Source organism: Pipistrellus kuhlii, unplaced genomic scaffold (genome assembly GCF_014108245.1).
Source record: "Pipistrellus kuhlii isolate mPipKuh1 unplaced genomic scaffold, mPipKuh1.p scaffold_m20_p_7, whole genome shotgun sequence".
Classification (NCBI taxonomy): Eukaryota; Metazoa; Chordata; class Mammalia; order Chiroptera; family Vespertilionidae; genus Pipistrellus; species Pipistrellus kuhlii.
In genome coordinates, this window is record NW_023425573.1 from 46,508,226 (window position 1) to 46,522,022 (window position 13,797).

The 13,797-nt window shown below is 37.0% G+C and overlaps 1 protein-coding gene across 9 annotated transcripts in view; it reads right to left on the bottom strand.

The window, feature by feature from the left end:
• The window catches only part of SLC4A10 (solute carrier family 4 member 10), a 214,806-nt gene that overhangs the window by 96,440 nt on the left and 104,569 nt on the right, over window positions 1–13,797 (bottom strand). For all 9 annotated transcript variants that reach the window (XM_036421111.2, XM_036421114.2, XM_036421118.2 and 6 more), the window contains exons 5-6: window positions 12,245–12,405; window positions 1,865–2,053 (exon numbers count right to left, since the gene is read on the bottom strand). In XM_036421111.2, the coding sequence (XP_036277004.1) occupies window positions 1,865–2,053; window positions 12,245–12,405 (350 nt within the window). The remainder of the gene's footprint in view (window positions 1–1,864; window positions 2,054–12,244; window positions 12,406–13,797) is intronic.

Consider the following 13,797-nt stretch of genomic DNA (forward strand, 5'->3'; position numbering starts at 1 on the left):
CTTATAGGCATATATTTTATACTCTGCTTTCCAGTTAAAGTAATGGAGTGAAGGCAGACTTTTTTTTTTTTTTTTTGGTGCTTACAGTCCCAAAAATTAATTCATGGGAATATTTAATACTGTCTTTGGAATTATGTGGACATAATCCCATAGCCAATATTAGTAAAACATCCAAGTCTGTTTTCTTAATAACATCATGCCAAATAAATACTAATATTGCAACAATAGTAAAAGTGCTACTTATATTGTCTTAAAATAAAAAAGCTTCATTATGTCATTTTTATGTATAACATATTTTAAGTAAATTACGATTTAGAATATGGATATATTTCAAACATATGAGGTGACTTGAAGCAGTTATAAATTCTAAAGGTGTTCAGTGAAATTCACAAATACAAATTTGTATAGACCATAAAATGCTCATAACACTTTTACTAAACTCAATATATACACAACTACAGACACATCTACATAACAATGACTTATATTCAGTCATTGAAGGGTCTTTAGAAAGTCAAATGAATATTTCCAAAATCATTTTGCCAATAAGAACTGGTTCTATGTTCTACCATATTTATTGATTTATCATTTATTCTACTTCTTTGTGTAGTATATTTGATTCAATAGCATGAAAACTGGTAAAATTCCCATATAAAAAAATGTCTGAGGAAAATTCATTGTCATGGCATTTGTATTTAAGGCATCTCTGAAGCCTGAAAATAGAAGTGAAATTATATAAAATAACATATGCTGACAATACATATACTTTAGTCCATTTGTGGAAATCAGACTCTTTCTAGGAAAGCATTTGCAATTATTTTTTATTAATATTTATCTTTTAAAGCTGGGAACTCTTATAGCTGATAGAAGTTTAACAAATTCAAAAGGCTGTGGGGAGTGCAGGAAGAGACTGGACAAAAATCATACACCTATAGATGAGGACAGTGGAGGATAAGAGCATGGGGTGGGATGGGAACTGGGTTGAGGAGAGCTATGGGTGGGAAAAAGAGGAACAACTATAATAATCTGAACAATAAAGATTTATTTTTTTAAAAGTTTAACAAATTCATATTATCCTCATGATAACTTTATTTTCCTTCCTAAGACTAATGGAAAGGCTAGATAACAACAAGATTCTTAAGCAACTTCTTTAATGTAAATGATGAAGGACCAAATGGATCAAAGGAGGAACAAAATACAGAAAGGATAAAACAGTCTTAAGCACAAACCATAGGGAGTAAGTCATAACTGGTAGAAAACCATGGTTGGGGGCTCCTGTGTTTGTGTGTGAAGACGGTAAGCATGGTAGCTCTATGGATGCAGAATGAGCCCATGAACTAGAAATCAGGCTTAATATATGTGGAGCCACAAGCAATGCCCTAGCTGGTCTTTTCAAAAGCATTGTCTAATGGACTTGTTGACTACAAGCTATATGCAACCAGTATCTTCCCCCCCGCCCCACAAACACTAAATAAAGATCACATTCATTTTAACTGAAAGAACATAAGTTGAAGTATTGCATTCTAGTCTCAAGCTATGAGATAAAGTCTAGGACCTTGTTTGGGATGCAATTGACACTCACTTTATTATTTGTTGCATTGGAGCCTACCACTTCTTATTAACTAAAGTTTCCCTTGCATCACTTCATGAGCCCTTTGGGGAACCTAAATTCTTGGTTAAAATTTCTACAATCCAATGCTTGATAACAATATTACATAAGTATATTAAAAGAAACAATTTTATAACAACAATCTGAATTTTGATAGACGATTTTCAAATAAAAAATATCTTAGAGGATTTAGAAGTACTTGGATCGTTCAAACGCCTATGATAAACATAAAGAGAACAATAAAGGAAGATTTACCAGTTTTATCCATGGAATTTGGTTCTGATTGTTTCTTGCCAATATCAGCAAAGGAACGGACAATGGGGATTCTATTGGTGAGTTTTTTCTGATTCTGGTGGTGATGCTGTTTCATCAGTGCCTCATGGACCCTGTGGCGTACATCCTCATTGAGCTGACCTGAGCTCACTTGTTGGTCAAGGACCATATCTGGAAAGGGAATGCGGGAAGATTAGCACAGCTCTCCTGTAGTGTGGCAGCAGGGGACCTGTGAGTCCAAATACCCAGCCTCTAGATAATACTAGTCATCTTAAAATAGGAATAAATTCTTTAAAAAACTCTAGGAAGTTTCTCTTTGTAGAAAAGTTGCACAAGAAAGACTTAGGAAATTTTGTATTATAAACATTCAACTTTAAATATGTAGTGATCATATAGAGGATTATATCTCAAATAGACATATTTGAAATGTATTGAGAAAAAGGTGCTTCATACTTTTCAAACCTTCCTGGAAAATGTGTTTATGTAAAAAAAGGCCTTCTATAACCACAAAACAATGTATAAAAAGTGAGATTTCGGAAGTCTATAATTAAGAATAATAGCTACCATATGCAGTGTCCTAAATGTCTATAAAATAAGTAAGTAAATAAAGGCATTTTAAATTTGTTGGTAATACAAAGCTCACTTCAATAAACCTCAGTGTAATTAATCTGCTTTTAGATGACCAGGTATTAACTTTATTTGATTTTTTTAGATACTCCTTATATGAAACAAACGGAGCACAATGAATTACCTTCCACTGCCCATTGAATACACTGAAGGTTTAAAAATTAGCAGAATTCTCCCTTACAAACAATGTTTTCCTCCAGTGTGAACGAGCAATGGACTATGAAAATAGACTTGGTTTCCACTGTGCCACATTCCAACTCTGTGGTTTTGTAAAGTTGAATAACCTCAGGGTTCTTGTTTGTAAGATGGAGATAATATCTAACTCATATGTTGCTCCATGACTAAGGACATAAGACACCTAAAGCACTGATTGAATACTGACACCCTCAGTAAATAACTCCCACTACAAGATTTCCTTAGCAATTTCCATTAAGTAGGCTATTGATTTGAATCTTGCAGTTTTAATACATTCATCTGTGTTTTATAATATTGTATCAAGTGCAGGCCAAATTGGGTTTATCAATAACAGAAAACCCAAATCAAACTAAGACAGTGACTTTCATTGGCTTATAAAACAGGAAGATCCAAGTTAGGCTGGATTGAATTCCATTCTCTCTGATTCTGTCAGCATTCCCTTTCTCTAAGTGTGAGCTTTAACCTCAGGCTGATTTTCCTTGTCATAAGGAAGCTGCCAAGAACAACAAGGAAATACTTCACTGGTATCCATAGATTCTTTTCCTTTTTGAGACTTTCTCTCTCTAAAAAAAAAAAAAAATCATTATTTTTTTCCCCTGCTCAGGAAAAATTCTCCTTTGTCAAGTGACACAGCTTTGCCTATGCTGAGCCAATCACTGGCAAAAGCAATGCCCCACCACCACCACCATGGAGCTTTAAATGAATTAAGACCTGACCTATACTCTAGAGCACATGTGTCAAACACAAGGCCCGCGGGCCAAATCCGTCCCGCCAGGCCTTGCAATGTGGCCCGCACCGCGCTGTCATCACTGCACTCCGCTGCGTTTCCATCACAATGACAGTTTATGACTGTTCAGTAAACCATTCGGCCCACGATTTAGGCTGGATTTTAGATTTTGGCCCCTTCTCTGATTGAGTTCGACACCCCTACTCTAGAGTCAGCTCTCTAAACCAGAGGTAGACAAACCTTTTCTATAACTGGCCAAATATCATGTATTTTAGGATTTGGGGGCCATACAATCTCTGTCCCAATTATTCAGCTCTGCCTTTACAGCCCAGAAATAGTCAAAGACAACATGTGCACAAATAAGCATGGTTGTGTTTCAGTAACACTGGTATGGACACTGAAAATTGAATTTCATATCATATTCATGTCACAAAATAGTAATCATTTTTGTGATTTTTTTCAATCATGTGAAATGTAATAATCATTCTTAGCTCATAAGCCTGACAAAATCAGGCAGTAGGCCATATTTGAGCATAGAGTATACTTTGCCGACGTTAGCTCTATCACTTTGCAGTTAAAATGGAAAGGGATAGTAGGCATGTGTCAAAGTCAGCTGTAATGTAATGTACACTATAATTACCTTCAAAGTCCTTTCTAATTCTGAAAATCAATGATAGTATAGCATAACTCATCTATATCTCAGTTCTCTGGAGATCAGTAGTTATAATACTCCTGGAACAATTTTGAAATAAGAAAAGGATAAATTGTCAATATACATGACTTTATACTAAAATCTTACTAAGATTGAAAAGTGTACATAAAATATGCAATATATATCGCATATTGGGAATTATAAAGTAAGTTATTAAAACATCAGAGGCATGCCATCGTAAGGCAGTTTCATCTATAAGCTGTACTATGTATCCCCAGTTCAATATTCTAATCAGAATAAAAATGAGTCATATAATAAACCATGGACATGGTTATGATTTGTGATTCCTACGAAAGCACAATCTTTCCAGGCTTGAGTACCTCAAAAACCTGTAAGTCAGTAGCTTCACAGTGTTTCAAAAAAATAAGGTCTTTATTTGAAAGAGTTACATAAGAGAAAGCAAATAGGAAAAAAACTCATCTGCTCATTAGTCACACAGACGTACACAGCAAACTCCTCTGAGCTATAACTGCATCAAATAACATCTTAATGAACTGGAAAAGTTAATCATCTTGCTTAAGAATATAAATTATACTGAGGTGATATTTAAGTACCAAAGGGAGTCTAATCCACTGATCACTTATATTGTTCTCTTCACCACTGTAATATATGTTAGTATTAACCTTGAGAGTAGAGAAGGATAATGGACCATAATGGCTTTGGGCCCAGAGTCAAGTCCCACAATCTCAGCAGGCTGTCATGCCTAATAATACGGTCTGGCCTGCCAAAGCACAATGCCAGGATCTGGATGATAAGAAAAGATGCAAGAAGAAAAAAAGGATAAATAGATCTTGATCTTCTATTACTAAGCTGGCTCTGAAAAAACTATAGCATTTGTGTAAAAAGACCTACGAAAATGAAAAATTATTTTTCATCTTAAACAGACAATTTTTTTTTGACTTAAACTATTTTTTATTTTAAAAAAAATTATATTCAACATTACTTTGTGCTACTTTCAGGTGTATGGCATTAGGAAATCATATACTTTACTAAGTGGTCCCCAGAATTTCCAGTACCCACCTGACACTATACACAGTTATTATATACAATAAGAGGTCTGGTGCACAGGTTTGTGCTCTGATGGGGTCCCTCAGCCTGCCCTGCACCCTCTCACAATTTGGGGTCCCTAGGGGATGCTGGCTTGCTGGTTTCAGCCTGATCCCCACAGGCCAGGCAGGCAGAAACTGGTAGTAAGTGTGCAAAGCCAGGCCTGCAGGGATCGGGCCAAAACAGGAAGTCCAACATCCCCGAAAGATGTAGTAGTGCACAAAATGGCAGGTGGCCGGGAGGGGCCCGAGCCCAGGCCAGGCACTGCTCTTGCTTATCCTGGCCCAGCTGCATCTGTCACAGCCACTTGGTAGTACTGCCACTGAGGCGAGAGAGGCTTATGCTACTGCAGCTGCACTTGCCAGCCATGAGCCCAGCATCTGGTGCCCATTGGTCAGCTGTGGGAGTATACTGACCACCAGGAGGCAGCTCCTGCACTGAGCGTCTTCCCCCTGGTGGTCAGTGTGCATCATAGCTACTAGTCAAACAGTCAACCAGTCGACCAGTTGATTAGGGTTTTATATATATAGACTAGAGGCCTGGTGCATGAAATGTGTATATGGTAGGGGGAACCCTCAGCCCCGCCTGCACCTTCTCCAATCCGGGATCCCTAAAGGGATGTTCAACTGCCAATTTAGGCCCAATCCCCGTGAGGTCAGGCCTAAACTGTCAGTCTGACATCCCTCTCACAATCTGGGAGACTGCTGGCTCCTAACCATTCACTGCCTGCCTGCCAGATCACTCCTAACCACTCTGCCTGCCTGCCTGATCACCGCTAACCATTCTCCCCTACTGGCCTGGTCACGCCTAACTGCCCTCCCCTGCCAGCCTAATTGCCCCTAACTGCCTTACCCTGCTGGCCTGATTGCCCCTAACTACTTTCCCTTGCCGGCCTGATTGCCCCTAACCTCCTCTGCCTCGGCCCCTGCCACCATGGCTTTGTCTGGAAGGAAGGCAGGATGACCAGAAGATGTCTGGTTGACCTGATCTAATTAACATATTACCCTTTTATTAGTATAGATTACTGACTATATTTCCTCTGCTGTAATTTACATTCCTATAATTATTTTGTAACCAATCTGTACTTCTCAATATCTTAACCTTTTTCACCAGTCTCCCACCCTACTTCCTTCTGGCAACCATCAGTCCATTCTCTGTATCTATGAGTCCATTTCTATTTAGTTTGCTCGTTTATAATGCTCTTTAGATTCCACATATAAGTGAAATCATATGGTATTTGTCTTTCTCTGGCTGATTTATTTCACTCACCAATAACATCTTCTAGGAGGTCAATCAGACAATTATTTCATTATTATCAATCTATTTGACAACTGAATGAAACCCTCTAGAGCAGTGGTTCTCAACCTTTCTAATGCCACAGCCCTTTAATACAGTTCCCCATGTTGTGGTGACCCCCAACCATAAAATTATTTTCGCTGCTACTTCATAACTGTAATTTGATACTGTTAATGAATTGTAATGTAAATATCTGTGTTTTCCGATGGTCTTAGGCAACTCTGCTAGTGGTTCTCAACCTGTCATGACCCACATGACAGGTCTTAGGCGGCTCTACAGCAGCGGTTCTCAACCTGTGGGTCATGACAGGTTGAGAACCACTAGCAGAGTTGCCTAAGACCATCGGAAAACACAGATATTTACATTACAATTCATTAACAGTATCAAATTACAGTTATGAAGTAGCAGCGAAAATAATTTTATGGTTGGGAGTCACCACAACATGGGGAACTGTATTAAAGGGCTGTGGCATTAGAAAGGTTGAGAACCACTGGTTTAGAGATTATGTGATTTTATAGATTCTATGTAAATGTCTGAACTCTTTAAAGATTATCATATAAATGCTTTGCTCTAAAAACCCATTTTCTTAACTTTAAAGAATGTTCAGGAAGGAGTGGGAAATAGGATGGGTTTAAATCCTAAATTTGACAGCACTAAGAAGTGTATTTACTAAAAATATAAACTACTAAGAAAATACATACTTTCCAGACCAAAGACTGTAATAGTGTAAGCACGTTTTAAAATGTATGACATTCCCATACTCCTAAATTTGCATATTACATTCAGTAGAGCAAACTATGGATTTTTACTTCACTGAAAGAATTTAGACAATAAAACTTAATTTAATGAGTTGAGAGCAATGATTAATTTTTCCATGGTACTAACTTTAGTTTTCTTTTAAATTCTTACTCTCATTGACAGAATTAGGCTAAAGTATACACCTTGCAGAAAGAATATTTCCATTATTCATCTTTACAGTGTTATATTTTAAAGAGATTAACACAACCATAAATTGCCTATGATTTATAAAATGTAATTAAGAATAATTTTAATACAATTAATCTTCATATCGGAATAAGTTGTGGTAAGAAAATATATTTTGAAAGGGTTTTGAAAGGGTTAAGTAATATTTTGAAGGAAGTTTACATTTATTCTGAATTCCCTGAAACATTGGGAAATAGACATTTTTAAATTAACTTTATCCAAAAGAAAATCCTACTTTAATTATACCAGAAATTCTTAACAGACCTGCCAGATATAAATGGGATTTTCTCCTACTAAGTCTATAAAACCTCTTTAAAAAATGATCTAAGAGTCTATTAAAAACATCAAAATACTGATATAAAAATCCTTCATCATTCTAAAACAATATCTGAGTCATAATCTTCTGCTAGAAAATTCCTAAAAAAAAACACATTAATGCTGCAGAGCCCAGGCATTTTGCAAAGTACTCAGGTTTAGAGCCCTTAAAATAAACTATTACATCTAGATTTTGGAAAACAGAAACAAGTGACTAATATGTTAGTAATTGCCTAACATATAGAAAATTGTGATAGATAAAGGTAAAGAGAAAAGTTCAGGCCTTATTGTTAATCATTATGGTCACAAATTATCCTATCTAATAAAAGAGTAATATGCGAATTGACTGTCACTCCAACTCACAAGGTGGCCACCCCCATGTGGACATAAGATGGCCAACAGGGGAGGGCAGTTGTGGGCGATCAGCCAGCCTGAGTAGTCTCCCACTCTGCATCCCAGGGAGGACAAAGAAGCTGCCCGCTTGCAGTCCAGGCACCAGCAACTGCAGCAGGCTACAGACTGGTAAATGGAGAAGCCGTCCACCCCACAGTCCTGGGCACCAGTACCTGTGGCTGGCTGTGGCCTGGGAGACAAGAAGCCACCCACCCCGTGGTCCCCAACCACCAGCACTTGCGGCTGCAGCCCAGGCAAAGCCACCTACCCACCATCCCCTGTGGCTGCCTATGGCTGACCAGAGGGAGGGAAGCCCCGATCCCGCTGCCTGTGGTCGGCTGGAGGAGGGAATCCTGAGTCCCAGATGTGGGGTGGAGGCAGAGGTGGTTAGGGCAATCAAGCCAGCAGGGGAGCAGTTAAGGACAATCAGGCTGGCAGGAAGAAGCAGTAAGGGGCAATCAGGCAGGCAGGGGAGTGATTAGGAGCCAGCAGTTCTGGATTGTGAGAGTGATGTCCAACACTGGTTATCCCTTGAGGTGTCCCAGATTAGAAAGGGTGCAGGCTGGGCTGAGGGACACTCTCACACCCGCATGCATGAATTCCGTGCACCGGGCCACTAGTGTACCATAACCAGGTGGGATTTATCCCATGGACACAAGAATGGTTCAACATCTGCAAGTCAATCAACACGGTATACCAAATTAACAAAGGATAAAAATTTGATAATCAGTTCAAAAGATGTAGAAAACCCATTTGACAAAATTCAACACCCATTTATGATTTTAAAAAATGCTCAACAAAGTGGGTACAGAAGAAAAGTACCTCAATATAATAAAGGCCATACATGACCAGCCTACTGCTGACATTATACTCAGTGGTGAAAACCTGAAAGCATTTCATCTGAGGTCAGGAACAAGACAAGGATAGCCACTCAAGTCACTTTTATTTAGTGCAGTATTGGAAGGCCTAGCAACAACAATTAGGCAACGAAATAATGTAAAATGCACCCAAATTGGAAAGGAAGAAGTAAAATTGTCACTATTTGCAAATGACATGATGCTATATATAGAAAACTCTAAATACTCCATATACAAAAAACTATTAGAACTAATAAATGAATTTAGTAAAGTCACCGCATATAAACTTAGTATACAGAAACAGGTTGTGTCTCTATACACTAATAATGAGTTATCAGGAGGAGAAATGAAAAAACAGTCCCACACACAATTGTGATGCCAAGCACTAAATGGGCCTGAGGTCACCTGTCACTATTTAAACCAAATTAAGCAGAGACAGGGTTGAATCATAATATGACCATTTATTCCAATAATGCCAGTAGTATGAGGAGAGCAGCAGGCCATCCTCAGAAGAAAATTCTGCTCTCTCCAATTTCAGTTCAAATAAACTCTTATATAAATTTAGGGGGTAGGGGGAATTTGAAGTTAGTGAGTTGTTAGGGCCTGCCTTATTTCATTGTCCTTCAAGAGATTAGCCCCAGAATGCTGCCTTCCTTCAGACAGGCTCTGTCCTTGATATGGACTCTAGGCTGCCTTATCATCAGGGCCTTATAACATGTCCTTCAGTCTCCCAGGTCTGTATGAAAATCTCTTCTCTATAATGAGTAGCTATTAAACAACTGTGATTCTATTCCTATTATGTGACTCTCCTCTATCAATTGTATCAAAAAATAAAATAACCAGAACTAAATTTAACCAAGGAGGTAAAAGACCTGTACTTTGAAAATGATAAGACATTGATGAAAGAAACTGAAGACAAACACAAATAAATGAAAAGTTACTCCGTGCCCATAGATTGGAAGAATGAATATTGTTAAAATGTCCATACTGCCCAATCTACAGAATCAAAGCAATTACCATCAAAGTATCAATGGCATTTTTCACAGAACTAGAACAAAGAATCCTAAAATTTGTATAGAACCACAAATGACCCAGAAGATTCAAAGCGATCTTAAGAAAAATGAACCAAGGGTGAGGTATCATGCTCCCTGATTTGAAACTATATTAAAAAACTATAGTAATCAAAATGATATGATTCTGATATAAACACTGATACATAGATCAACAAAATAGAATAGGCATCCAGAAATAAACTGACACATATATTATCAATTAACCTATGAAAAGAGGTCAAGAATATATAATGGGGAAAAGTCTCAATAAATGCTCCTGGGAAAACTGAACAGCTACATGCGAAAGAATGAAACTGGATCACTATCTTACACCATGTACAAAAATATGTTAAAACTAAATTAAAGACTTAAATGTAAGCCCTGAAACCATAAAACTCCTCTGAGAAAACATAGACAATAAGCTCTGTGACATTTATCTTAGCAATATTTTTTGGCTCAGTCTCTTCAGGCAAAAGCAGCATTAGCACAATAAGTAGGACTACATCAAACTAAAATGCTTTTGCACAACAAAGGAATCCATCAACAAAACCATTCAGCCTACTGAAAGGGAGAAAATATTTGCAAATCATACATTTGATAGAGGGTTGCTATCCAAAAAAATATAAAGAATGTACAAAATTTTAAAAACTATTTTTAAAAATCGGTGGAGGAATTGAATTAATATTATTAAAATGTCTATGGTATAGATCTGAAGATAACAGGATATTGTATGTCAATTATGTGTCAATGGGAAAAAAAGTGTATTGGGCATTAGCAAGACCCCATAATATAAAGCTAAAAAATTGAGCTGGACAGCTACTGTTCCACCGAAAGTTTGCTAATTTCTAAATTGACATTTTAAATCTTGGTGTAGTGTGACCTATGACTGAATCCTTCCTGTGTTTTTCTTAAAAAAACAAATACTGTGTTTAACTTTACACAGTCTTTTATGCTCCAATTATGTATTTTAAAAAGTAATAAGCTCTTCATAGGTGTTACATGAAATTTAGGGAAGAAAGGCTATCTTTCTTGTTGTTGTTTTTTTGTTTTGTTTAGGCTTACTATTATCTTCCCATACTTACTTTTCACATGTAATGCAATGTATGTATGCCTATCAGCACCAACAGCCAAATATATAATCTTTAAATTAATCAAAATGCCATTAAAATCTGGGCTATATCCCCTGGAATTTTACTCTTTCTTCAGACAGTAATGCAGTTGATAGATCCTCCGTTATGGACGGAGCATGACATAACCTGCAACTGTGTCCTGGGCATTCCCGAAGACTTAACCAGGCACCTTATATGGACTATACATTGAACCACCAATCAGCACCTGCCAAATACCCTAAGCTCTTGATTTCTAAGTACCTAAGTGCCTAATCATATGCCTTATATGAAACCACCAATCAGTGTGTGCTGAGTACCCTAAGCCCCATCCCTTCCCATTCCTCCCCTCAAAAGGCGTGTTCACCTCTTTCAAAACTCATTTCAGTGTTTTGTATTATTTTGTTTTTACTAAAATGTGTTTGTTTTTCAAACCATAAGATACATGAGTTCTTTGCCTCTATTTCTAGAATATCAGTAAGATGCTTCCTAAATATCACTGCTTGTGTGATGTTGCCATACAGGCTTCTGATGCAAATCATTCACCCCAAGGGCTGGTCATAGTATTCAATTACAAACTAATCTCAACTGCATCACTTGGCAGCCTCTAGGAGTCAAGAGTTTAAAATAAATGATCATACCTTCCTACCTTCCTATTCTTTTGTGAACTAACATTTTTCCCATTTACTAAATAGAATTTTCTCTCTTGGTTATTTCATGTACTTTAATATTGAAAAATATCAATCTCTAGCTTTATGATTTTTTTCCTTACATTTTCTAATGGTGACAATCTAATTAAATATAATGGTGAAAACAATAAAAACTAAGTTCTAGACTTGCCACTGGAGCAGTTTAACCATATTTTTCTAATATTCAACTTATTTTATGTTAAATAAGAAGGTCAGAAAAATTATTTTTAAGATGTCATACACTGATCATGAGAATTTATTTTTCAAAGATCACACATGTATAGAATTATAAGGAAAAGATAGCAACATTGATCAGCTGCAGGCATGAGTGTAATAGACTAAGGGGGGTGGGGGGGAAATACCTGCAATTTCTTCTAAAGTATTGGCATGCATGTCCAGCAACACAGTTCCATTCAGAATACAACTTCTCAACTCAAACAAGCTGTGTAATGAAAGAGTTGCCACATAAGGCTTGCTCCACCTCTCTCCTCCATCTTCCACATCTTCTTCAAACTTCAACCACCTACACAAATAAATATTATCAAAACATTGAATATTATATTATAGATCCATGATGCTTTATCTTAATAATAAAAGTAGAAATAGTCCAGCTGGTGTGGCTCAGAGGTTGAACTCTGACCCAGGAACCAAAAGGTCACCATTTTTATTCCCAGTCAGAGCACATGCCTCTTATCGATGTTTGTATCTTTCTATCGCTCTCCCTTCCTCTCTCTAAAATCAATAAATACATATATTAAAAATATAAATATAAAGATATTCAATTGCTTCTTGGTTTCATGGGTTTTGAAAGTAAGTAAAAGCTATCCCAAGTCACTCAGTTTCTTTCATTTAACAGGCATTCTTTTTTGTCGTTGAATAACATATTAAAACAAAAAACTCGTATATTTTTATATTAATTTGTCTAGCTCTGAAGAAGAATTTTGATGTAAATGTTTCATCAGTGGTTACAATGAATCCATTATGGAAGTAAGAAAGAGTATATATACTTCATGAAAAAATAATGATAATTGAAAGAGATGCAAAAGAAAATAAAAGAATACTCATTTTTCTTTAGTGGGAGGTCTTAAAACTAAATATTTTTAAAAATATTTTTTTATTGATTCCAAAAGGAAGCGAGAAACATCAATAATGAGAGACAATCACTAATTGGCTGCCTCACCAGGCATTCAGAATACAAGTGAAATGCCATAATGGCAAAGCTTATGCTCACCATTTTCCTCATTCTTTCTCTAGTGTCATTTTGCCCTAGCTTCCTCTCAATGCTATACCACTCCAATTCCCTATATGATATTATGTTACTGTTTTGCATAATCAAATGATCCAATGCCAACAGAGGACAAATACGTAGCACTAACTAGTTAGGGAACAGTGGATCAGTCAAAAATAACTAACCAAAAGGGCTAGTCAGAATGATTAATGTGCAGAGTTCCAAAGGAAGATAAAGGAAGCTGTGGATCTGTCCTCAGTGTTCAGGCAGCAAAAATTTCCAGGAAGTGAAAAGAAACACAATAGAGGAGAATAGGTATGCTGGCCAAAAGTTTCAGATAGGGGGAAATAACTATACCTACAAAAATATAGGTATAACTATACCTATATAACTATCTTATATAATAAAGAGCTAATATGCTAATTAGACAGAACAGCAGAACGACCATCTGTATATCCTTCCGGACAACTGTCCGGATGAAACTGGGGCTGCAAAGGGCTGACCAAGGCTGTGAGGAAAGACTAGCCAAGGCTGCAAAGTGCTGCAAGGGCCATCTGGGGGTGTGAAGGAGGGCTGGCTGGGGCTGCAAGGGCCAAGCCCCTTACATGAATTTTGTGCATCAGGCCTCTGGTACCTATATAAAACACTTGAAGGTTAAAAAAACAAAACAAAAACAAAAACAAACAA